Genomic DNA, 27887 nt, shown 5'->3' with positions numbered 1-27887 from the left:
AATTTTAATGGATGCATGGAGAAATGCTATTCGAGCATCCAAACCCCACTTGCCTCCCACCTTCAAATTTATCACGGCTTTAATAATAACTGTATGTTATTCGATTTGAGCAGAGGGGAGAGAAAGAATATTGTTGCTAATTTCACCACGCATCTCACAGAGCACATTAAGAAGAGGCCTGAAGGCGCCTAGTATAGCTAGTTGGTTCATAGAAGTGGATTGAAGTGGAGTTGGTGTTGGGGTTAATGAGAGATCCTAGGTCATGTGGCAGAGCTGGGGGCTGGGGGATGGTGCCTGATCGAGATCTGTGTTGAACTGACACCAGATCAGTGCATAGTGAGAAATCGCAGAGGCCATGTGCGATCTTTGTGTTTATGCGGAGGCACTGGCTACAGCCTCTCGGCTTTTCATGCATCAACATTATTTGGGTTTTATTTGTTCGATTTAGTGTGATATATCACTGTGTTCAGCATTAAAGATGTTATGCTTCAAAGAGTGCAGAGTTGAGGTTTGGAGGTTCAGTGCCTCGTCTGGCTGTCTGAGTTCAGCCTCACATCATTTCTGTCTCTGTCATGTCGCAGTCCAGCATCATCATGGCCACAGCTGTTCCACAGGCGAGGCCCGTTTAACATTCAGGACATTCAACCCATCCGACCGCCCGTTCGCCCACCAATGACATCCATCCATCAGCTCAGAGGAGGAGGAGGAGACAATGGACTCTCTTTCACTAAGGTTTTTATTGCTGTTTGTCTCCCCCTCTTTCTGGATTAAACACCTCTTCTCTGTATTTGTTCTCTTTGTAAATTGTTTCTCTTTCTTTTCTCTCTCCCTCTCTCTCTCTCTCTCTCTCTGTCCCTCCCTTTTCAATGTTCTCTCTCTCTCCCAACTCAATATTCTCTCTCTCTCTCTTAATATCTCTCTGTCTCTCACCTCAATGTTTTCTCTCTCTTCCTCTCTCTCTCTGTCTGTCTCTCTCTCCCACATTGGGCACATGGTGCGGGTGATTTGACTGTGTGAGATGATGTCATCGGCTCAGCTCCATGGTTTCACACACACCACTGATGTCACACACAGCATGCCGGTTGCCAAGGTGTGAAGGGACACACGTCCAGCTTGTATGTAAAATCACGACCTTGATGTGCTGCCAGAGCTGAACCAAATGGCCACCCTTTCAGAAAGAGCGGCGCTCTTAGAAAAATTAAACGGAGTCACTGACATTTATCCACAGATTTAATTTTTACAATTTATCTCAGCGCCTCAGACAGAGGTTCAAATTAGGAGAGAAGAATGTGGTGTACTGCAGCGTGAGCGTAGAGAGAGAGCGAGACAGAGAGAGAGAGGGAGAGAGAGAGAGAGAGAGAGAGAGACAGGAAAAGCAAGACAGAGAAAGAAGGGGGGGGGACTTTCTTCCTATCTCATGCACTACAATAACAACCAAGCTTGTGTTTCCACACATCTTCAACTCATCCTCCCCCCTTTTAGAGTTTACCTAAAAATTGCATGCACTGAAGCACACACAAAGTTACCACAGTTAGATAGGGGACGCAAGCAATCAAAGGGTGTGTGTGTGTGTGTGTGTGTGTGTGTGTGTGTGTGTGCTCTAGAAAGAAAGCAGAGAGATAGAAGGCATCTGCTGAAAACTCTCTCCCTCTCTTTCTCTCTCCCTCTCTTTCTCTCTCTCTCTCTCTCTCTCTCTCTCTCTCTCTCTCTCTCAAACATCCCCATGTCTTCCCAGAGCAGCCCATTTCAAACAGAAAGTAAACACGTCTGATTGGCTTTGTTGGGGTCGGACCACAAATTAATCCCAACACCGAGTGGCACGGAGAAAACAGTCAGGCTTGTCTCTCCCTTGCGTGCCGTGCCTCTGGTACCTTCTAGCAAACATCCATCTCGCCCTGCCACACCAACACAAATACACTGCCAGGCACCGCTCAGGTGGACGCCTCACCAAACCCAGCTTAAGTGAGAGCTCCAGAACGAATGGCTAATGGAGAGGAAGATTCTAATTTGACCATGACTAATGCTCAGAGGACACCGTAGAAAAGCATGCTCTCGACTGTGTCCCACTTCCTGTACTGTCCTCTAATGTCATGTAAATCTCTTTCATTCATCTGAAGCTGCTGAGGGTCTAAAGCAACAATACTCCTACTATTACTCCTACTGTGTCACCATTCTTCTCGTTGTTCTCAGTTCCTCTCAGTCCTCCTGTGCCTGGCTGACTGGCTCCCCTACCGCCTCCATGAGGCTGAAGGAGGAGGGGTGGGCGTGACGTGTCTGGGGTGTCTGTGGGTCAGCGGAGCCTCCAGCGACCGGTCTCTGGCCCACACCGGAAGCTCATCGCTCAACTCTCAACCCTAGAGACACTCCCTGTGGAGGGGTGAATCCTCCTCCTCCTCCTCATCATCATCTTCATCCTCCTCCGTAGCCATCTCCGCAGCCTCCGCCTGAAAAAAAGTTTCTTCCCTACACAAACGCGCCCCTTCTATTACAGAGGACCTGACGGTAGCACTGGGCCAGGTGACAGCTTGACGGATAGTTGTCACCATGCGTGAGAAGCGGGATACGCAAGTCATCTCTCTCGGTTTGGGTGCGGCAGCGAAGGAATAAAAAACCCATCAGGATTGCTGAACTCGACGCAGGCCCTTAGGAAATAGGCCGTATCCATCACCGTGACTGTCTTGGAATAGAATAAATGTTTCCCTCCCGCTCATTTGTTACAAATCAAAGTTTTCTGTCTCTCTCTCTCTCTGTCTCTCTGTCTTTTTGCAAGCTGTGCTTCTCTCCTAGCCTATTATCAGCCATCAGACACCTCTCATAAACACCCACCACATGCCAGTCAACCCTTTCACTGTCTATTTATGTTTGTGAAGTGCTGAGTGATATCTAATCAGCCTCCCAGCCTTTCTCCTCCATCCTAAACAGATTCCCTCAGCCCACTTGTCCACGACAGACTCCGAGTGATTTCATTGGGTGTCTGAAAACACATTAAACTGTGGCAGCAGCACAGGGACGCCTGGCAGGAGTCTCCTCCGAGACCGAAAGCAGCCGAGTAAGCAGATAGGTGGAACATTCTGACAGATGTTGGCACCCTGACGGTGGATATTCGGAATAAGAACTCACCTGTCTCCTGTCTGTGCGAAAGCTGAGGAGGCGACTCGGTACGACTATGTCTTGTTTTTTTTTTCCTGGATACCAGTCTAGAGCTGTATGCTCACATGGTAAGTTCTGTACGTTAGATTCAGGCAAGCCACTTTACGTTTCTCTGACAGCTATACCAGTACAGCATAACATTACTGGGATGCAGTATTTTCAGATTCCTTCACAATGTCAAAATCCTACACCATAACAACCAGGGTCAACCATATAGCTTTGTCTGATGCGTTTGCCAGCTCCACAGCCCACCTTATCCCCTGAGAGATGCCTGTTTGCTCTGCAACCCCGTGGTGCTGTGAGGATGCAGACTGAATGCAGGTCAGTTCAGCAACAGGGAAGGGACGTTCACTAGCGTAGCCTAGGGCAGGGCAGGATCGTCCTTACGCTGCAGTAAGCTATGGTATGCATATATCAAGTTGTTTATGTGTGTGTGTCCGAGTGAGTGCGTGTTTGCTGATGTGTGTGTGTGTGTGTGTGTGTGTGTGTGTGTGTGTGTGTGTGTGTGTGTGTGTGTGTGTGTGTCTGTGTGTGTGTGTGTAGTTCAGCATACTGCACACAGTTGCAGCAGCACATGACTGCAGCAAAGACGGGTCAAGAGTCAGGTTTCACTCTGGGGATGAGCAGCGATGGATAGAGAAGGGAGAGAGAGAGAGAGAGAGAGAGAGAGAGGAAGAGATATAGAGAGAGAGAGGAAGAGAGAGAGAGAAAGAGAGAGGGGGAGCTGTCCATGGTGACAAGAACAGAGCTGCATTTCATTCAGAAGCAGAGTGTTCCATCCCCTGAAATATCAGAGTCAGTCATATCAGTCCCCTTTGCCTAACCTAGGCTATGCCTCTTCCTGTCAAAGGAACACATCAGCAGAGAATGATATTCTACTACACCAGGGAAGGCCAAAACAGACAGACACGGAGAGGGACAGGAAGACAAGTAGACAGACAAGCAGACAGAACGAGGGGGGAAAGGTCAAGTCCAAGGGCAGAGAGAAAGCGGGAGAAAGAGTACGGTCTCCCATGACAGGGTGAGCTCTTAGCCACCGAGCCTCCTTCCTACTGACCAAGCAACCAGCTGATCGCAGCCTTCACCACACGTGTACACCACATGTGTGTGCCTGAATGCATGTGCGCATCACTGTGAAACCATGCGTGTGAAAATATATATTTCTGTCATTTGTATGCAAGCATGTTTTTCCTTGAAAATAATTGGGTCATAGAAGGTCACCACTTGTGACAGCACTGTGACCATTTATGACCTCCTGTAGTGACACTCTCCTGTTGCTCTGGGCAACTGGCAGAGGAGAGCACTGCTGGTGCTTCTTAAGAATTGCTGTTGATGAGCGTATAATTACTACATGGTATTACAGCCTCAGAAATTACTCATTTACTTGTCCTTGGAGCAAAGTCAATCTCAAAAGTTTAAATCAAGTGCTCTTAAGCATTAATCGAAGCTGACAAGACTTAGTTTTATGCACATTTGTGTTTAAACATCTTGTCGATTTTTGCAGCGTGCTTGCTCGATTCCCGTTAACATGTTAACCTCTATCCTTACAGCAACAGAGTCATACTATGTGAAATAAACTGCAAAATGGGAATATGCGGCGGATCTGGTGAATGAAAAGAGAAGCCTCTAAAACTGGTAAATACAGGTAAACCATCCCAGCAGAGCCCGACCAGAGATCAAAGCCCCAGGCAGCCTTTGAAAACCCCCACAGCCCCACACTGGACCCTCTCTGATCTTTAACATCCCTAAGATGTTACAGTCTGGATGGTGGAGCAGGAGAACTACTCTATGCCCAAGAGCCAATAAAGTGGAAGCTATACAGTGGCAGAGTGGCCACCTTTCAAGACCGAATTTGGCGTGAGAATCGGGCGAGATTGACGAAGATTGACCAAAACAGGCGTATTTTTGTGCATGAGATGCATTGAAGTGCAATGACATTTTTTTCTGTGCTAGTGTGGGACAGGACAGAAAAGCGTGTGTCTCACACCAAAAGCGTGAGAATTTACAACCCTGGAGGGGGCAGCATTTTTTTTCTGCCATCACACTTCAGATGACAATCTGACTTAACCACTCCACAACACAAAGACCTGGTCCGAACCCTAAGAGTGAAGAGAGGAGTCTCTAAAACTGGTAAATAAAAGGTAACCCAAGGTCTGAAGGCAAGAAGACGCAGAGGCCCACCTCAGTGGACTCACTTCAGTTGACCTGGAGCAGAACACTCACACAGAGGTACAGTCAATACAAAGACCAGACCAGACATATTCAGGCCGGTCCGGCCGTGTGAAGAGTGACACATATCCCAAGGCCCTTACCTGTGTGACCAGCGGCTCCAGCAGCCTCTCCACAGTCAGGGTGCGGATCTCCAGACTCTTAGGGTCCCATTTCAGCAAGATGGGGGACGTAGCACTGGTCATGGTTGCTGCAGAGAGAAGGAAGGAAGAGGAGAGGGAAGGTGAGGAAGAGACACACACAGAGAGAGAGAGACATATACAGAGATAGACAGAGAGAGAGAGACAGATACAAAGAGAGAGAGAGAGAAAGAGAAAGAGAGAAAGGCAGAGAGAGAGAGAGATGTTCAGAGTTGCTGAGTAATACAGTTTGTTAGCCTTACAGTTTGGGCACTTCACACACTATAAAGACTTTGTGAGGGAGATTAGAGGACATTAAACCTAATGATGTAATGTAAAGAGGAAGAGTTAGTCGAAATATCAGCTACTCCTCCATGGAAGAAAGACTACTACCAGATCAGATACAGATCAACCCCATTGTAAACCTTTAAGTAGTCCTCAGTACCATATAAAGAACTCTATACTATCTATAAGAATGAAGATGTGACCAGATGCAAATATCTCTCACATTCTGGCTCCTACTTTCCGTGGCACAGATGTGCAGGTACATGTTGACCTGCTGCTGAGACTGCTGAGATTCTACCAGGAGCAGGCTGGAGGGGATGGATGAGGAGAGCAAGACTCTACTGGATGGGGGGGAGGGGTCTACTGAGATCTGGGAGTTCTGGGGTTGGGCTTTTTCACCCAGCACCCAGAGACAGCCTGTCATCTCTACCACCAGGAATGGCTCTTTATTTCTGAGAAATCTGGAGAGCAGGCGGATGCATCTGGTGGTACCTGGCTGTATCTTTTTATGAGAGAAATGTCTTCTTCAAACAAAAATGTGAAAGAGAGTGGGACAGACTAAATGCATTCCCTTCCCTCTCTCTCTTTCTCTCTCTCTCACTCCTTCTCTCTCCCTCTCTCTCTCTCTCTCCCTGTCTCCTGCTCACTCTCTCATCATTACTCAAGTCACTGTGGCAACTGCAGAGAGCCTGTGATGAAGGGGTGAGGATTCAAATGGGGGCTTTGAACAAGGCTAATGCATGCAGGTGCTCTCTGATTAAGGCTCAGCTTCACAGGAACTGCCTCCTGTGCAACTCCCAGGGAAGTACACAATCTGATGAGAGAGGGTGGGGAGGGGAGGGGTAGCTTTTCCAAAGCACAAACTCAGGTAGACAGGTCTGAAAGCAGACGGGGCTCCACGGCCAAAACAAAAATGCTCATCATCAGCAAACATTTTTTTCCTGTTGTCGCTACTTGGGAACATTCTGAAATACTCCAAAAGCAATTTCAACTGACAAATGTTCCCTTTCTCTTACCGTAGCTGTTGACCAATGTTGTACTCAGGCTACTATTACAGTGATTTGCAGTCCCAATGTCTGAAAAAGGAGCCATACATGGCAACTACCGTGGCAGTTACAAAGACCAGGTGCTGTAGGACCAGATAAGAACACATAAAAGCAACAGAGATAGGAAAGTGGATGCTCTTAACACAAATAAAAGTCACACTCCCGGGTTTCGGGGCGAGCAGCAGCCCACGTTTATCTCTCTCTCTTTCTCTCATCAGACACACACTGCAGCGACTGCTGCCTGCTTTAAAGATCCCAGCTGTGCCCACTGAGAAGAGGGATCAATGAGAGAGTAGATGAAGCACTCTCCTATTCAAAAGCTGAAGAGGACTTATCATCAATTATCTTTTCCCTCCCACTGGTAAACTCAAACACAGATGTGTTTTGGACAAAGAAATGTACCGACGGTTCTGTGGGTCTGTGCTGAACACGCTTGACCTCACACATTTTGCAACCGTTAGACTGTGCACTGTAATGGGGTGTATAAAGAAGGCTAAGGAAGATTAAAGCCCCATTACGCAAGAATTGGTATTTTGTTGCTACTGAGCTCCCCCTAAAGTTGCGGAGTGTAGCTCAGTTTTATACCAATTGTCGTAAATACAAATCGCGCTTCGAGACCCCCTAATAGACAGTGGTACAGGTGTATTTGTCTTCGAGACCCCCTAATGGACAGTGGTACAGGTGTATTTGTCTTCGAGACCCCCTCATGGACAGGTGTATTTGTTAGGAAGCTGAAGGACCTAAAGGATATATAAACTGTATGGAACCGGCAAAGACAATGGCAGAAGCCAAAAAAGCATGTAGACTGATAAGGTAGAATAAGATCACAATATTTTACACAAATATGACTCTGCAGAGTTTTATTTATATTGACATCGGAAATGAATGCTAACATAACCAAAGAATGACAAACATTCTTCTTCTATAGGACAGCAACAGCACAATTCAAACGATTTATCACACCATCTTACCTTACCTTACACATTTTAGTTTTGCTGAAGTACTGCTCACGGTTTCAGCCCATATACATTGTTTTCTAAGCATTTGAATGTGGAGTATTTGTAATCTAATAAAATGTTGTTGGCGATATATGCATTGGACAGGGTAATTATTACAAGCTGAATGAGTTTCAAGGTTGCAAAGTTCCAAGGCTTATTAGTGTGAGATTGACGAAGACTGATCAAACTTTTTGACGTGAGATGAAATTATAAGAAAGGTCGATGGCTTTGGGCATCTGGAAAAACTACAAATCTCCATGAGACAGGGATGACACCAATAAGATTACAGCCTTTGTCACATTCTTTCATCAATAACATTGGCAGGGATGTTTATGATGAAAAACAAGCGATGAAGACAGCCAAACGTCAAGCAAGCGCAACACAAGACATAGCAAGACAGCTAATATATTATTGCTGACTAGTCCAACAGAAAAAAGGCCAACTCGGAATCTGTCTTGCTTCCTATTGTAACTTTTAGCTCTCGCCAACAAATAAAAAACATTCTGAGACTGACTCTATATCAATCTCTTGCTCGGTTAATCTCTGTTTTTCTCTTCCTTACTTCCTTCGTCGCCTCTGCCATGATGTCCATACAGATAAAACTGCGCTAGCCTCCTCTTATGGCTAGCAGATGGGTCTAGTTGTTGTTGCGTGAGGTAGTTCTCCCGCCCTGTACCCCAAAGTTACACGTGCAATACCAGGTACACCAGGCGTGCTGTGGCAGTGAGACATATGCCATTCTCCGTATTATAAATCAGTGTACCACCAAAATGGTTTTAAAGCTGTTTGCTACATAATGTTACATAATGTTGCTTTAAAGATTATTTTATTGAAGTGTCTTCTCAGACAATATTGTTCTATACAACGACAACGGCACAGTTAAACAATTATTAATCCCACCACACCATCTTACCTTGGTACGCCATATATTCAATAATAGCAGACCAAGGTAAAATGGTGCGGTGTGATTAGTTCTTGAAGCTTATTGTGCCGTTGTCTGCTGTATACAGTTGCATCTGAGAGGTCACTTCAGTGGAACAGTTTACATGTCACTGATGAACAGGAGTAGTCTCTGAATAGTCTATGAAGTATAGTAGTCTGTTGTGTCTACTGTGCTAAATGTTTAGTATTGTTCATTCACACTTATTAAATGTGGTACCAAAAATGTATACACTGCACATACTCCGTATTGTGATTTCTCTTTCCTATTATTACGTTACGCTAAGCTAGCACAAGTCTTTTAATGACATATTTGGCACGGATGCTTTACTGCCATCATAGTTTTCACCGCCACACACACATACTGATCCAAGCTATGCTCAAAGTCTCTCTCAAGGCTCTCCCCACTCCTGAGGTGATCACCGATGACTGTTGACAGCAGCTGAAACTAGCTGAAGCTAGCTTTACCCTGGCAGATAACCTAGAGCCCCCACCCAAACCCAGGCAGAAAGGCCTACTCTGACATGAGCAGCAGCCCCACCACCACCGGGGGGCTCGTGAGGCTTAATGAGACACAGACTGTGGCAGTAAAGGAGGAGGCCGTGCCGATGATGAGGTGTCCTGCTCTACCTGCTCTGCGGCAGCAGTGGTGGCGGCCTCCCCTCGCCGCCATCTGCTCCGCCCGCATACTTTATGGGCCGTGACAGAGGAAGCCCCCGGGAGGAAATGACACGCCATCGCAAAAACGGCCAACCTGTTGCAGATCAATCTGCCCCCCCTCTGACATTTCTTGACATTTCGTGACATTTGCGGGAGCGAGCGTCTCGGATGATATATGTTTACAGCCGCAGCCAGTTCATTAGACCTTTCACTAATGCACTTGACTTCGGGGGGGCTGTGCGATTTAACTGACTTACTGTGTGCCCAGTACCAGCAGACAGCTGTCTGACAGAAAGAGATGCGATCGGAACATCGTCATTGCAATCAATGGATGAGACACAGTGTGTCATAAACGTGTTCTGCAGCATTATCAAGCTATTTTGTCAAGCTAACAGAATTATATCTTCAAACAATTCAACATTTTTAATGTCTGAGGGTGAATATGAATGTGAATATCCCTTTTCTCATAGACACTACTGCGGATGACTGGTGTGTTGATGCTTCCTCCTGTCCTTGTCTATTTCCGCCCTTTACACATATCAAATCTCCCCCATCTCTGATTCCGTCCGTTTATCTCTATTCTTCTCTTTATCACCCTTCCTCTTACAGAGACGGATGCAGTGCATGATAGTGGCGTCATGGTGTCATAAAGACCCATTGTTGGCGACAGTATGTCGGCTCTCCTCAGGATACGAACGGGACGATAATTGCGTTGTTTTTTGTGCCAAGCAGCTCCAGTGATTAGAGCAGTGGTGATAATGCAGTCTAAATTTGTCTCCATGATGAGTCTAAATGGGCACCGCCTGTGCCTGCAGTTTCTGTCTCTCTCTCTCTCTCTCTCTCTCTCTCTCTCTCTCTCTCTCTCTCTCTCTCTCTGCCACTGGTACGCTGATATGAAGTGTATCATTGTTGGCAGGCGAGATTCGCTGTAATGTCAGCTACTGCACTGCGCCAGCTAAATGTATTCACAGTTGTCCATGTTATCAGATGAGCTTTTGATGTCGTTCCTCAAACACATTACTATTATGGTTACTGACATGCATGCTTGCACTGCGGGAACAAGCCCCTGCGCATCATCATATGGTTCTGGCAATGGTGTGCATGGGAATAATGTTTACATTTAGGACAGTTTTGTATACTTGGAAAAGCACACACACACCAACTCTATTCATTTGGCTCAGATGGCTCAGTCATACACTCTCATACACATCCATGCACCATTATATCTTCTATGTTGTTCCAGATCGTGTCTGACTCATCCGCGCCACATCCGCACCACATCTGCGCCACATCCGCGCCACATCCGCTCAACATCCGCTCAACATCCGCTCAACATCCGCTCGACATCCACTCAACATCCGCGCCACATCCACCCAATATCCACTCTACATCCACTCTACTATCCGGGTCGGATCCGTTCTAGAGTTGGATATTATCTGGGGAAACTCCTTTGATTGTGAGCTGGTGGCACACTGCACGGCCACAGATGCAGGTTATACCCCCTATGAAATTCAAATGAGGGGCGCTAATGTTTAAACGAGCCGCAGACAGACAGCCTTACACACATTAAGCAAGACCTGAGACTTCATTAGAACTCCCAAACGGACCAACAGGGAGGGGCACAGAGGTGAACACAGCATATAAAGCACACACACTCTCTCATAATAATGAACACTCACACACACACACACACACACACTCACACACACACACAGACGCACACACACACACACACACACACACACACACTCACTCACTCATAATAATGAACACTTACACACACACGCACGCACACACACACACACACGCACACACACACTCACTCATAATAAGGAACACTCTCTCACACACACACACACACACACATATATACACGCACACACACACACACACACACATATGCACACACACACACAGACACATGAACAAACGCACACACACACAAACACACAGGCATCCTGCAGATCAGAGAAGAGCAGCGCAGCCGTAAGCATTCTGAAGTCATCTGGCTCAACTCCAGTGACCTCTTTAGTCCACATCACTCCCTCCCCCCTCTCCTTGCCCTCAATAATCCACCCCTTAGGGAACCCTGCGTGGATATGTGAGTGTGTGTGTGTCTGTGTCTGTGGTGTGTGTGAGTGTGTACCCGATGGAGTGCAACATCTCCCCCCCCCCTCTCTCTCTCTCTCTCTCTCTCTCTCTCCTCCATATGTGTTAGTGTGCTTATGCATGCACATACAGTGTTATGAATGCATATGAGACAAGACTCTTAATATATGTGTGAGTTCTTTTCTCTTTTTTTCTGAAACGAGAGTACTCATCGAGAGAAAATAAATCCTCTTTTAAAAAGCTCAAAAAGGATGGCCCATTTTTCATTCAAAGCGTATCTCCAATCAAAAGCATGCCCCCCCCCCCTCCCCCCACACACACACACACACACACTGCACTGGCCCGCTACAACACCACTGGCCCCGAGCAGCGTGGATTAAGAGCGCCCAAAATAAGAGGGGAGTGAACAGTGTGGAAGCTGCTCACTTATGTAAAAGCACTCCTCCTCCAAAACTCCTCCGTCGGTAACACGTCCTTCCTCCTCTCGTCTCCTCTCTCTTCCTCCTCTTTCTCCTCCTCCTCGTCCTCATCATCTTCCTCAGAGTTCTCAGCGCGGGCAGGAGCAGGACTGGTCGCCGTGTTGAATTTGGCACGGCCGCGTCAGGGTTCCGGAGCAGAGAGAGGCGAGGGAGGGTGAGAATGAGGAGATCGTTCCCTCGCCTAGTTTCCTCTCGCCCCCATTTCACAGGGCCAACTTTCTTTATTTCTCTCTTTTCTTTTCCTTATTTTCCTCTACTTCATTATTATTTTCCTCCTCCTCCTCCTCCTCCTCCTCCTCCTCCTCCCTTTCTCCCTATTCTGGATTGGATTTCGTGAGTGCTGTTTCAGTTTTGTTTCATTCGGCCTCTTTTGGAAAGCGAGCAAATCAGCGGTGCATATTAATGACTGAGGAGTTGAGAAGGAAAGAGAGAGAGACAGTGAGAGAGAGAGGTAGAATTAGAGAAGGTTGGGGGGGGGGGTGTCAGTAGTAAACAAACGCACAGTCACATCAGCGCAGAGGAGTTTTCTGGAACGTGTCAGAGACTGTCAGTGAAAGGCACCGGATCCACAAAAGCTGCTGTTGCCAGAGAGAACACAGACGGCGCTTTTCAATTTGGCTCCGGAGCTGCTGACACACTCACACACACAAACACATCTGCATACACCTCTATGTGCACGTGCACACAAACACACACACACACACACACACACACACACACACACACACACACGCACACACACACACACACACACAGACATACACCCACACACACACACACACACACACACACACACACACACACACACACACACACACACACACAGACATACACACAGACATACACCCACCCACCCACACACACACACACACACACACACACACACACCATGTAGACATTCATTGATCTCACACACTCACACACAAAAGCACCAACAGCACAAACACACACATGGAACTCAGTGACAGAGAGGCCAGACCAGGTGTTATTGCCATGGGATTTTACGGCGTGTATTTATGAGGTTCTGTGTTAGTTATTGCTCATTAAATGATGTGATTAGCTTGTGTTTGTGCTGACCATAGCGCTCTCAAAATAGCTCTGATTGCACTGACATAACTGGCAGAGGGAACTAAAGTCATTATCTCACCCAGGTGCAAAACTGCGGTGTGTGTGTGTGTGTGTGTGTGTGTGTGTGTGTGTGTGTGTGTGTGTGTGTGTGTGTGTGTGTGTGTGTGTGTTCATGTCCACGTTTGTCGGGGTGTGTGTGTGTAGTCCATGCAGCCTGCCATATGTTCCACTTGGGAGTTCCGATAAAGAGAGGAAATAAGCAAGTATTCTGGTGCTGCAGGAGCCGTGTTAAAAAAAAGACACACACTTCCACAATCCCTGCTGTCTCACCTCCATCTGTTACTGTGGGTGTTGTCTTTCTTTTTCTCATCCCCCCTCTCTCTCTCTCTCTCTCTCTCTCTCACTTCATCCCTTCGTCTCCTTCCTGCAGGTTTTCTAAACATGATGTGAAATTATCACCCTGGCATCCCCCAACTCTCTCTCACACTTTCTCCCCCCCCCCCACTCTCTCTCTCTCTCTCTCTCTTATGCTCACAGAGAAGTGGTGCTGCAGCTATCTCCATGAGCTAGAACAGGACCCAGAGCCACCTCTGCTCTCAGTCCCATAGAGCAAAACCACAGCACACGCAAAGTTAAACCAAAATAGAGTGAGAGTGAGAGTGAAAGAGAAAGAGAGAGAGAGAGAGAGAGAGAGAGAGGGATGGTGAGAAGGCTTCCCCTCTGGAGATCCTGCCTTTCTATGTGAGATTGGCTCGCAAAGCTGCCAGGGGCGTTCATATCGTAAAGTCCTAGTCATGCACAGCTTTGTTGATGTCTTCACAACAGCAGGGTGCTTTTGCACTGGAGATAAATGTTGGATAGAGGCACAGAGATAATGGATCTGGGTGTAGATAGACTGACAGTACACCGAGCGCTCTGAACAGGGGAAGGCTCACACACACACACACACACACACACACACACACACACACACACACACACACACACACACACACACACACACACTCACACACACACAGCCAGGGGAGGAGGCGCTGGCAGGTGTCCTGGCCGCCACGGTGCCACCGAGCCAAAACCGGCCCGGTCTCCGCAAAAACAAATAAACACCTTCATTAGTCACGGCCATCAGCGGAGCCCTGCGACATTCCACTCCGCCCCACCAAGTTTCAGCCACGGTAATGACCTGATGAGGTCACCGCCGCCACCACCGCCACCGGTCGGCCCGCACGCACGCACAGCAATCTCATGGCCAACGCTCCCCCACTCATCATGCTCACTCACGCACAAAGGCAGCAGGGCAGGCCCAGTGCTGTCTATGTGTCTGTGTGGGTGGATATATTTGAGGGGTGAGTGTGTGTGTGTGTGTGTGTGTGTGTGTGTGTGTGTGTGTGTGTGTGTGTGTGTGTGTGTGTGTGTGTGTGTGTGTGTGTGTGTGTGTGATGGATGTATGAAGGTCCAGGTAAGTGTGAGTGCATGTGGGCATGTGTGTGTGTGTGTGTGTGTGTGTGTGTGTGTGTGTGTGTGTGTGTGTGTGTGTGTGTGTGTGAGTGCGTGTGTGTGCATGTGTGCATGTGTGCGTGTGTGTGTGTGTGTGTGTGTGTGTGTGTGTGTGTGTGTGTGTGTGCGCATGTGTGCGTGTGTGCGTGTGTGCGTGTGTGCGTGTGTGTGTGTGTGTGTGTGTGTCTGTGTGTGTGCGTATGCGTGTGCGTGGTCTGAGAGATTTACAGTGCTCATATTAAAGCTGCGGGCCACAGGGACTCCTGGGACACAAGCAGGGCCACAGACTCATCACTCACTCCACACACACACACACACACACACACACACACACACACACACACACACACACACACACACACACACACACACACACACACTCACACCAGCAAACACAGCCCTGCACAGCATCTCCTGCCTACACACACACACACACACACACACACACACACACACACACACACACACACACACACACACACACACACTCACACCAGCAAATACAGCCCTGCACAGCATCTCCTGCGTACACACACACACACACACACACACACTCACACCAGCAAACACAGCCCTGCACAGCATCTCCTGCGTACACACACACACACACACACACACTCACACCAGCAAACACAGCCCTGCACAGCATCTCCTGTGTACACACACACACACACACACACACACACACACACACACACACACACACACATTCATGTAGCTGCATCTGTGATCTGGGATCTGTTTTGATTTTGTTTTTCAAAATGTACCTAAAGGTAAAGTGAAACAGGAGAGACCAGTGTCTGACCATGGTTAACGGTCATATCCAGAGAAACTAGAGTATATGCATTTATATGTATGTATGTATATGAGTTTATGCAATATTTGCCCTGGCAAAAGCAGACTGTCTAGTAGCAATATTTTAGCCTGTTAAAACATCCATGATGCACAAATGTGCACCATGTAAACCATTTAAAAGTTATAAAAGATATTTTCATCTGACTGATTCATCAGCGGGGTTGACCTGACCCCTTCAAGTGAAGTGGAACAGTGATGACGCACTGAATGTAGAATTCTGATATTAACCTATACAGCCTGACCACCTCTGATACAGGAGACCAACATAGCTGGTGAGTCAGGGAGGTGAGTGGTGTTGGAGCTGTGCTGGGGACTGAAGACAGTGTTCATATGTGAGTGGTGTTGGAGCTGTGCTGGGGACTGGAGACAGTGTTCATATGTGAGTGGTGTTGGAGCTGTGCTGGGGACTGGAGACAGTGTTCATATGTGAGTGGTGTTGGAGCTGTGCTGGGGACTGGAGACAGTGTTCATATGTGAGTGGTGTTGGAGCTGTGCTGGGGACTGGAGACAGTGTTCATATGTGAGTGGTGTTGGAGCTGTGCTGGGGACTGGAGACAGTGTTCATATGTGAGTGGTGTTGGAGATGTGCTGAAGACAGTGTTCATATGTGAGTGGTGTTGGAGATGTGCTGAAGACAGTGTTCATATGTGAGTGGTGTTGGAGATGTGCTGAAGACAGTGTTCATATGTGAGTGGTGTTGGAGCTGTGCTGAGGACTGGAGACAGTGTTCATATGTGAGTGGTGTTGGAGCTAGGCTAGAGACAGTGTTCATATGTGAGTGGTGTTGGAGCTGTGGTGGGGACTGAAGACAGTGTTCATATGTGAGTGGTGTTGGAGCTGTGGTGGGGACTGAAGACAGTGTTCATATGTGAGTGCGATCTCTTCCAGGGAGATCCATCCAGCCTGTGGGCCCCGGGCATCAAACCACTCCAGATTAGAAATCAATAGCAGTGTACTTCTGCTCCAACCCACGCCTCCGGTGGTTATTACAGACCAAAACAGTAGGAAGACACACACTCAGGCAAACACAGACACACAGATACAACCAAACACTGACAAACAAACACATGCGAAATCAAAAAGCTACACACAAACAAATCACACATTACTAGAACAAACTATTTCTCTTTCTGTTCCTCTCCGTCTGTTCCACACACACACACACACACAAACGTACGCGTACACACTCACACACACGGGCGCACACAGACAGTGCTGGGGAGGCGTGTGCCCTGTCTCCAGAGAGAATTCACACTCTATTGTCCAGCACTGAAGCACAATGAGGTTTTGTTTTTAATGGAACCGCCCCCTTATGGTGAGCCTTTGTCACCAGATGTCCACACACACACACACACACACACACTCACGCGCGCACACACATACACTAACACACACAGACACACGCTCACGCACATTGGTACATACACAAACACACCATTGACCCTTGGTGACAGAAGGGCCAAAACCAGGCTTGAGTCTGGGACCGCCTGCCTTTCCAGCTCAGGTCATTAGACCGAATCAGCTGGATCAGCTGGGCTCATCGTGAACAGTGACACACACACACACACACACACACCACTCTCACTCTCTGTCTCTCATTCTCTGTCCTCGCTGACCCTGTTTATGAGGATTAACTTGGTCCACAAATTGAGGTTAATACTTTGATAAGCATCCAGCATTCTAAAATAAGGTCATGATGTTTGAGATGGCTGTGGCTTGCAGGAAGCAGGAAACACAGTGGACAATGCAACACGCTGAGTGGCAGATAACTGACCTATGATTGATACGTTAAGTGAGAGTAACACGGACGCTGGCCTGGGATGAACATGTCACGTCCCTGAAGAATATATCCCTGCCCTGATAGAGTGGAGGATCCCTCACACACTCACAGAGCAGAGGTCCTTCCCTCTCTCGCCGTCTGTCCACTTTCAGCCTGCTTAAAAGGTCCTAGTCTGACCACTCATGACCACCCCCCGCACCTCTGTTCCCCCTATGTGTCCATCTGCTTGACTTTCTGTCTACAGTCTACCAGACTGTCTGTCCGAGAGAGGGGTTGTCACTGGCTCCGATAAGTCCTCACCGTATCTGTTCAGTTGCTGTCTTTGCCTTCAGGTCCTGTGTTGACTACATGTTATGTGAGAGTGCATCCCACACAAGCAGTATTACAACTTAGGGCTTTAAGCTGCTGTAAACAATAAATTTTTTTGTAAGCAAGCTTGCTTTACATCCTGATATCTATCACAAATTATTCGGAAAACAATCTGACTGTATGACCTAAAGATCCGTATACGGAACAGAAACAATGGACTCCGACAGAGGCTGCATCTTGTATGTCTTACGGCCTCTTTAATGAGTTGATACGTAAGCCTGCTCAGCCTCATGTCCATCCAGCACCATGTCTCATCTGGCTCCAGTTCTCTGGCGGAGTGGCTGGCATCTGCAAAGGATTTTCATCAGTGATTCCAATCTGCCACACACAGCGGAACCTTCTGTGTTAGTTTACCTATCAGATTAGATGAATTGTGCGTTGCTCTCTCACTCTCTCTCTCTGTCCCTCTGTCTCTCTCTCTGTCTCTCTCTCTCTCTGTCTCTCTCTCTGTCTCTCTGCTCTAAGACTTGTAAACATTTATGCAGTGCAACACAGAGGGGTCATAATCATAACGCAAATGTCAGAGCAATCTAATTATCCTTCTGCAGGTGCTGACCCGCCACTGTGGGAAATATCATGTCCTGGCTTCTGGCTGGACGATGAGTCCTGGCCTGGTCACATGAGGGCTAATAAGGCGGCCGTTAAGAAATCAGAGGGGTTTATGCTCAAGGTGTGCCGCAGCCAATCAGAGGGGTTTATGCTCAAGGTGTGCCGCAGCCAATCAGAGGGGTTTATGCTCAAGGTGTGCCGCAGCCAAGGCTGCATCTCTTTCATGTGTCTTCAGTGACTGACGCCTGGGCGGAGGCTCTGAGCATCTGGAATAAGCTGTGGCTCACACTGTCAGTCTGCCTCTTTTTTCTCTTTCGTTCTCTCCCTCTCTCTCTCTCCCTCCCTCTCTCATTTTCTCTCTCTCTCTCTCTCTTGCCCTCTGTATTTCCCATTCTCTTTCTAGCTTCACTTTCTCTCTCTCCCTTTCTCTGCCTCTCTCTCATTCTCTCTCTCTCTCCCTTTCTCTCTCATTTTCTCTCTCCCTTTTTCTGCCTCTCTCTCATTCTCTCTCTTTTCTCTCTGTCCCTGCCTCTCTCTGAAGTCTCAAGCTGTATCAATAGAAGCAGAGGCAGAGAAGCTGATCAAGTAAACAGAGTGTCTGAAGCCGGTCCTGTGCTATCTGCGCTCACACACAGATGCATGGTCACTCAAAGGAGATACACTGGCCTACTTCCTCACAGATGCACACATTAAACACATACACACACACTCACACTCTCTCTCTCACACACACACGGACACAAACACAAACACTCACACTCTCTCTCTCTCTCTCACACACACACACACACACACACTCACACTCTCTCTCTCACACACACAAACACACACACACACACACACTGATAGAAAAAAACACAATATATTGCCTTACATAGTATCGCAATATGTCGCAATATATTGAATCACAACACCTGTATCATGATCCGTATCATATCACCAGTCTTTGCCAATACACAGCCCTAACACATAAATAAAGACAGCACTCTATATATACATGTACTCCCACACATGTCCACATGAAACTGGCAGTGAGCTCAGAGCCAATTAAGTAGCCTCAGCTCTACTGTGTGTGGGCGTTTATGTGTGTGTGTGTGTGTGTGTGTGTGTGTGTGTGTGTGTGTGTGTGTGTGTGTGTGTGTGTGTGTGTGTGTGTGTGTGTGTGTGTGTGTGCGTGCGTGTGTAAGTGTGTTCGCACATGTTCCCCTGTTCTGGCCATCCTCTCTTTACAGTCAACTACACATAAAAGACAAACCCACTGCAAAAGATCAAACACCATTAATTTTGAACACCTGAGTACAACACCTGAGTCATAAGTAAAAGCCCAGCTCAGGAGGGCTTTGTCTGGACAACGGGAACCATGTGACAAATGCTTACACACACACACACACACGCACACACACACACACACACACACACACACACACACACACAAAGATCCCTCCAAAGAGCACTGTTATTGACCGTGACAGCACGTGGTCACTCCAAGCTTTGATTCTCTAGCGCTGTTCTCTGCTAACTACGGGGAGTGATCAGCTGTCCAGGGCAGGCTGATTTAACAGGCAGGAGGTGCCACGGCGATTCAGGATGATAACGTTGCCATTTGCATCACACTCCTTCCCCTGCACCATACATATGAAAAACATCTAATCATGACACTGGCTTCTCATTGGGGGTCGGGGTAAAATGCAAAATCCTTATGGCTCTCCTTAAACCAATCTTTTGCTGGAATCCCCCATTCCTGTTTTGTGGCATTTCACTGCTGAATAAAAAGCAGCCCCAGCGGCTTGCCAAGATTGCTTTCAGCCAGAACTATGTCTGAAGGAGGAATGAATCAGGTTCACACACATTGCTGTCTTTAAAAAGCTGCACAAAAACAGCAGAGAATGATTCAGCAGGAGTCGCTCAGGCCATCCACTCTTCAGTTCTGTGTATTTGGTCTCTGGCAAAGCAAGTTTGGAGTGAATGGAATCACACACACAACACAAAGACACTCATCTCATGACCTTCAAGACTGTCACTAAACAGAAAGGACTCAACTGCTTGACGCAACTTGTTTATCGTGGTCCATGTGTGCAAGGTTGACAAAGCAGATCTGTGTGCTAAATTGTGAGGTAGTTCACATTGTTGGGTACATGCTGGATGTACATATTGGCTTCACGTATTACAAGAACACCTACTGTATATCTTTGGTGCCGTGTAAAAAGGAAAAACATTCATGCTACGTTCAACAGTAGCCTACTTTCAAAGGCGGGGTTAGGGGTACTAACAAAGTAAAAGGCATTACAACCTTGAGGCACCATTATTGGATGCCAAATGACATAACCTCATACCATTGCAGTCTGGCAACACAAAGTGAATTCCCCTTTGAAGCCGATTCAGAGGGCTCACTACCTGTGGCACCCGAGCTCCACACAACCCATTCGGGAAAAACAAAATGTCAGCGTTGCGGTTCTCCCCCAGCGCCCGCCAAATCCTCATAAAAAGAGAGAATGCTATTTAGGGTCAGAATGCGAAGTGGTGGAGAATCAGCAGATACAGCTGCCACCTCCCCGCTCCCCCCGCGTGCCCAATGGCGGATGATTCATTTTTAAGACGCTACTATAAAAAGGGCCCATCACAGCACTTCTGACACCCTCCCAGCTCTCAGAGTGTACATTCTCTTCCAGAGTGAAGTGTGAAAAATCCGCGCTGTGTGTGCCGACTTCACCCCAAATCTCTGAGCTACGTAGCATTCAAATGAAAACCGCAGTTGCTTAGAGAAGTAGCATACACTCATTTTAGATCTTCATCCTCTGTTTTGTATGCATTCGGGAGCAGGAAGGGGAACCGTAGATGGCCAGTGATGCCCCCCCCCCCCAGGGCTGTGTGAGAGAGAAGTCAGTACTTCTCCACTATTGAAAAGAAACAACTTGAGCAGCCCTATTGACTGACTGAGCCCCATCAACCTAGCGAGTGAATAGTAAATTAGAGCTTGAGCGCCTGGCTGAAATGAAGGGCATGAAATTACACACGTCAAGCTGTGTTTAAAAGATTAACATTGAATTGGATGCAGCTTGCTCTTGTAATCATGGCTCTCCAGTTGTGTTGTCTTTTGTCTATGGAACATGAAGGGTAAACGGTGAAGTTCTAGAAATAAAACTTAGCAGAGTACTGCTGATTGGTTAGATGATTGTAGCAATTACACATATCAGCACGGAATAATGACCTAGTAATTACACATGCCCAAACGACACGTTTGTATGTACCCTACGTAAAGCATTTGAATGCTAGTTTAAAAGCTACTTTTAATGTAAAATAAATAAATAACTATAATTATCCATTCCAAATTATAATTGCTCCAGGGACTGGCACAGGTGAAAGTCCATTAAGTCGTGCTGATGAAATCCACTCAAGAGAGCTTTCAGAGCCATCGGCTCAGCAGGAGGCGGAACAGGTTGGCATTGCTGTCACTCCTGTACCTCATCTTCACATGACCTGACTCAAAACACACACACACACACACACACACACACACACACACACACAGACTACAGGCAGTCACTCAGTGTTTTGTGACATGGGACCCCCCTCAACATACACATCCACACACACCAACACACACACAGAATAACACAAAGTAACAAAAAAACGATAGACATCTAACAAAAATAAACCCACTCACACAAACGTGCCACTGGAACACACACAAAGAGCCAGACACAGGGATCTTGTGTAATGGTATATGTGTCAGCTTGCAGAGAAGGGGCTCTTTTAAAACCTGGACCCACACTGAGGACAGCTGTCCCTGCTGAACCCCATCAACAAAGGGAGGGAGGGAGGTGAGGGGGAGGGGGGAGGGGGTCCAGTGATTCAAGAAAACAACAGTGAGGTCTGGAGGCCAACAGAGCATGAAAAAGAGACGGCACACAGGCCACCTCAACAGGAGGAACCAGAGGCCCATTATCATACCTTCTGCTGGAGGGAGAGAACATAACAGGCCGAGTCTGACAGGTGTGTGTGTGTGTGTGTGTGTGTGTGTGTGTGTGTGTGTGTGTGTGTGTGTGCGTGTGCGTGTGCGTGTGCGTGTGCGTGTGTGTGTGTGTGTGTGTTGAGAGGGGGGTTGAGAGAGAGATGTGAGTGTGTTATTCAGCTATGTGTGTGCAGGTGTGTCAGATCATAAATGTTGGGATCACAGAGAATGATGGTGCGGTTCTTCACTCCAGAACTCAATGTGTCAAAAGCCATGAAAGTCAGCCGTTCTCATCACCTCCTTGCATTCTACGGCTCCTCATAGTAACAATTACAAACGCACACCACTAACCTATCAGCTCACTGCAGCACTTTTGGCCTCTGCCTTAGTGATTTCATCTTGATCCATTTTCAGTTTCATGAGGCATTGGGGGGGGGGGGGGGTCTGAATCCATGCGTATGCGAGTGACAGGCATGAAGCCATATCTGCATTGCTGACACTGCTGTCTCCCTGCAGAGCTCAGAGTGCTAAGTCACTTTTCTGACCTCAGTAAAATCAGCAGCTGTACTCAGTGAAGAAAGATGGCAGCTGTGTGACAGTTCAGACATACTTAATAACTCGAAGGGAGCTAAGAGACAACATCCTCATAACCCCACCCAACAACCCCGCACATCTAGCGCTCCGAGACAAACTCTGAACTCTCCTGATCGGCCTCCCCGTATACTGCAGGTGAGTCGGTGACCAGGATCCGGGCACAGCTCCAGCTGTCACTTCAACTTAGATGGGCATCAGCGGGAGGCGAAGGGCGAGTGAAGCTTCCCTAGAAAAGTTTGGCCCAAGCGAGAGCAACTGCAGCGGGCACAAGCTGCAGACAGCGGAGCAGGGCTACTGAAGCGCATGCCAATCGCCATCAAGCACGGAAGTCTGACGGGCCTGTCTGCGAAATTCTGAGAGAACACACCATGACAAGAGCCAACCCCAGTAACTCACATTGTGTATCCCTTTTCATGCCCAAAAATCCAGCGGCCTATGACTCAGTGAAAAATGGCAAATCGGCGGGCAACCAAAAGATGCCATCAAGTCTGCACTCAGCTGTCTGAGCCTGTCACTGCACAGCCGGGGAGAAAGCTCTCTTACCATTTCCATAATGCAGGGTAATGCACCATTAAGACTCTGAAAGCTTTATATAAGAAAGAGCTAACTACATTTGTGGAGAAGGATGCCTCGAGGAAGAGCAACGGGGATGTGCTAGAGTGCATTAGAGGTCTCGCTCCTCTCAAACTGACTGCATGTAGACAATGGAAAGCAGAGTACACACACACACACACAACACAACAGCTATGGCGCTGCTCCTGGTGTTAGAGTCCTGATGGAACAATGGGAGGAGGTGCAGCAGAAGGGGCTAGTGAAAAGCGTGCGTGTGATAGAGCTCCAGGCCGCAGGCAGCTGCTACTGAGTCACTCAAAGGAGACAAGGGGGCTTGGCACCCTTGGGCACGTCACACTTAAAAAAATCAATACCCACGAACAAAACAAAGGATTAACCGTGCGGCCTAGTCGGATAAATATCAGAGCAGAGCAGAGACTCCTCCTGGAAAGTTGCCCTAAGAGTGCTATATGAATACTCTGATGATACTTTTAGGTGAGGTTAGATCTAGCTAGTCAATGCGTTCCACTAGAAGATTAATGTCAATTTCACAATACACATACATATACGTTGTCTAAAGGTATTCTTAATGGCTTGATGAGAGACCTCCGAGGGCCTCAGAAGCACCATCAGTGGTCTAGTCAACAGAATGATGAGCTCCTGCTGCAGGTACCAAAGGCCTCCCTCCCATGGGCACTCTTTCTATTTTATTGTATTTTATTTCCCACTGCAATATGTTACTCATAACTTTAATTGAGACCATAAGGCTTTACCAAAGGTAATTTCACCTCTTAATTGGCTGACTGGAAACTGCTTGAGAATTATGAGAAACCAGCACGGTTGTAATTCTAATCATTAGCTACATCAAGTGATCAGCACATCGACACACAATTCAACATGATTTATATGAACAAGAGCAGACATTCATATATTAACGGAGTCATTCTGAGCTGTTGTAGACTTTTTAAAATTGATTCCATTCTTGGCAACTGGACATGTTAATTAGCCACAGCGTCTGGAGCCTAGTCTCCTGGGTGTGGCCTGTCAAGGGTGATTGACAGAAGAGAGAATGAGAATGAGTAGTGAGGCCCCTTTCTCTCCCCATCTCTCTCTTTCTTTCTCTCTCCCTCCCTCTCTCTCTCTCTCTGTAACTGTGCTCAGTGAAATGATAAAAACAGGAGGCCACATCCCAGTCTCAAGGGGACTTAAAACACGACACATGTGAGAGTTGTGCTTTAGACCAAGCCACACTGCAGAAGCGTACATTGAGAATGACTGCATCTATAGCTAATCATCATAAATCACTGATTCACTATAATCAGGTTTCAAGAATGACCTCCTGCTAAATCCTTGAGCATACTAGGATCCACAGCATTGTGAGAAATGGATCTCAGCAATACTTTCGGAGTTACAAAAACTATAATAACCCTTCATCTTCTGGGTAGGATCAATACAGGCCTCTAGAATGAGACGTGTGCTATCGATCTAGATCACAGACTTTTCATTGGTTAATCCGTTCCCATCCACCCTATTAAACACCTCAGCCCAAATCTCTCATTAGCACCTCACATTTTCGTCAGCAGAGGAGAGAGACCCTCCTTGCCACACTGAAGACCACTGTGACCCCGAGTGCCTCTGTCTGAACATGCAGGGCAGGGCAAGGCAAGGCAGGGCAGGCTCCGTTGAGTCGTTCCCCTGGGTTAGCAGATGCGCAGCCTGGGCCTCTGGTCTCCCTGGACAGCAGACATTGAAGTCATGGTGTGCAGGGGAGCCTCATTGTGTCCACACAACAACAATGTATTTCTGAGCGCGCAAAGCCAACCAAGCTCATGTCCCCACACAGTGCTCATTCAAAGACACTTCAACCAATGGATCTGTAGTTTGTGAATTGCTTAACTAAAGGCTTGGACGAAACTCACAACAAGGCCTTTTCAGGAGAGGCAATAAGTCATTCTAAATATTAATCAAGAATAACTTGATTTACAAATGCCAATATGTAATGTTATGTGATGTGATGATGGCCTAAACTATAACTAATGCTGTGTGAACAATATTCCAGAAATATCCGAGAAAATACCCACCCGCCTAGTCACAAGTATCCGTGAATATATCTTAAGCAATGTACTGCACATGCACCCGCTGGTCTGAGGCACCTTTAACCCGTGGTAAACAGGGCACTCTGTCACAGCAGTGCCATGTTGTTGCCCTGTGGATCTCCCTTCACACGCCTCCATGCCAATCAAAAGTTCAAGATCTAAATCTGGCTGTGCAGTACCAACTCTCGGCTGGTCAAATTCCAGACTCAGGTCATCTTACAGAAATAGCATGTCATGAATGACATTCTTAGTCACAGCCCTGCAGTAGGCTATAGTCATGACTGTGAGTTATCCCTCCTTACTCTGAAGAGTAAGAGAGCCAGTTGGTGGATCATACTCTGCAGGAATATTCTAACCTTCACAAATGAGTCTAGGACCTCTAGAGGTTTACCTAGTTCACAGTAACGTTCATAGGTTGCAAAGGTGCTCATCTTACAATGAACCATTTCGGAAGGGTGCGCTAAAACAAGGCTGCTTAGTAGGCTGATGTGAAACGAGATACATCCTGATAGTGCCCTTCAGTTGGTCTATTTCATATTAGTAGACATACACTACAACGTTTCGGGGAAAATGTGTCCTGTGTTCATCATTGTTCTGTTATTTTCGCCTACGACCCTCTGAAATAGCCACAGTAGCTCGATCGCAATTCTTAAAAGAGAATTTTGAATTGATTGGATGACTCGTCCGGTAAAACGATGTGCTGACTCGGTATTGTATTCCCGACATCTATGAAGTGTATTGTAATCTCTTTAATGTATCTTGCTGTATTCTGCATAGTGAGATGCGCAAAACGAATATCATCAAAAAACTGACAAAACCATGTGTTTTGTAGAATTTAACGCGAATCTGTCGCCGAAGGCTTAGCCTTCTGTCGACTTAAGTGTAAAGGCAGTCTGTGATCAATTCAGGTATGGTTTCTATACCTCTTTGCGAAAGGGTGAATCGCAAGTTTTCAATTATTCACAAAGCGCCTACTGAAACTAGCACACGTCTTTGAAACAATAACGCGCATCTGTTACATGTTAAACCCCTGTCTACAAAGTAGCTGGTGAAGTATTTGCAACAGCCTTCCTACTTCAGGCAGGCTCTGAGTGAATTTGCAATTGAGAATGATTCCGGGCAACAGTAAATTATTTCTCTCTTTAAAAAAACAACATACACAACAGTAAGTTCAATGACAAAGATAGGAAGATATTATCACTATGTGATGGGGAAAGGGCAATTACAGCTGAAAGACAAAGAATAACGGAACATCATCGGCGAGATTAAATGACGTGAGGCGCACTGACAATGAACGGAGGTCCGCTGTTATCTTGGAGGGGACTGATTTGATGGTTTGAACACTGGTTGACGAAAACTCACAATACATTTACCGGTTCTTTTTTAAATATTGAACTGCCATCGTGACCCTACTGAGAGTTAATTACAAGGTACCGTTTCACATTCAACCATGCCGATGCTGAGCGGCAATTGCCAGTTAGCTATCGAGTTAGCTCTAAAATAAACGCTAGGCTATGGTGGAAGACAGCGTAAATCTCTAGCCTACAATCTCAGTGTTGTAGCTCTCTGGCTAACATTGCTAGGCATGAATAACGGTCAGTGGTGAGATGCAAAACACAAGAATGCAAGGAAAACGTTCTTTTAAGTGTAAATATGTCCAAATGCCGTCATTACACTTTCTGGAGTTGATTTTATTTCAATTTCATGTAAAATAATTAAGAGACCAGATGAGAATGGCTAGCCTTATCATAAACCTCGCCTTGCTGAAAGACATAGGAAAGACAGCAGCGCTGGCTAACGAGTCAAGTGTTTTGCTTACCTTTGCAAATGACAGTTCTTGTATTCCAACAGAAGCCTTAATATATTAAGTGTATTTCCAAAGACACTGCCTTCTTAGCCTGTCTCGTTTGCTAAAATACCAAAATCCTCTCGCTTGCCTTTCAGTGATGAACCAGAACGAACGCACGCGTTGCTGTCGGTATCTAGGAAATGCTTCTCTCCGCCGCTCCCTGCCAAATACTGACCCCTCCCACCGAATCCCCAGCCACAGAGAAGACAGGTGCTGAGTATGCGCGCACAGTGCGCAGCTTCGCATAGAGCAGGGGTCCTTGCAATATAGTGAGCCGCACAGAACTGTCAAATCCACAGTCTCCTCTCGATCTCGCATGCGCAGTTCTGTGCGTAAGAGTTCCTGCGACCCACTCGCGGACAGACGGACTGATTTCTCCAGCGCCTCCTTGCCAAACAATGATTCCAAGGCTTCAGAAATGGGACAAGAGGATGTCCTTGCTCAGCGTTCTCTGCATGTGAACACTGAACAGCGCTTGGGTGCTGAAAATGCGATATAGTGTTATTTACAGTAACCGGAGCGACCGTAAGGCTGTTGGACCATAAATTGAGCAACCATCAGATAGTATATAGTCGGTATAGCGACCAATTAAACTGCTCACATTGTGATTTTACACAATTACTTTGTTGTCCCCTAGTATGGGGTGCTACATGTATGTTCTCTCATGTGACTCACCTTGGAGTTGGAATGATTTCATCTTCCTGGCTCTTTG

General features: G+C 47.0%; 1 protein-coding gene across 4 annotated transcripts in view; it reads right to left on the bottom strand.

Moving 5' to 3' along the window:
* Positions 1 to 27443, bottom strand: part of ctnna2 (catenin (cadherin-associated protein), alpha 2) — a 347246-nt gene extending 319803 nt beyond the window's left edge. For 2 of the 4 annotated variants that reach the window (XM_031559473.2, XM_031559474.2), the window contains exons 1-2: positions 27146 to 27440; positions 5463 to 5569 (exon numbers count right to left, since the gene is read on the bottom strand). In XM_031559473.2, coding sequence (XP_031415333.1) covers positions 5463 to 5564 — 102 coding nt within the window. In that variant the 5' untranslated portion in view covers positions 5565 to 5569; positions 27146 to 27440. Of the gene's footprint in view, positions 1 to 5462; positions 5570 to 27145 lie in introns of all 4 variants that reach the window. The other 2 variants (XM_031559471.2, XM_031559472.2) reach the window with 2 other exon arrangements.
* Positions 27444 to 27887: the final 444 nt, after the last annotated feature.

This window comes from Clupea harengus, chromosome 22 (assembly GCF_900700415.2).
Source record: "Clupea harengus chromosome 22, Ch_v2.0.2, whole genome shotgun sequence".
Taxonomy (NCBI): Eukaryota; Metazoa; Chordata; class Actinopteri; order Clupeiformes; family Clupeidae; genus Clupea; species Clupea harengus.
Note: the sequence above shows the minus strand (reverse complement) of the source record. Positions and strands in the feature narration are given on the sequence as shown.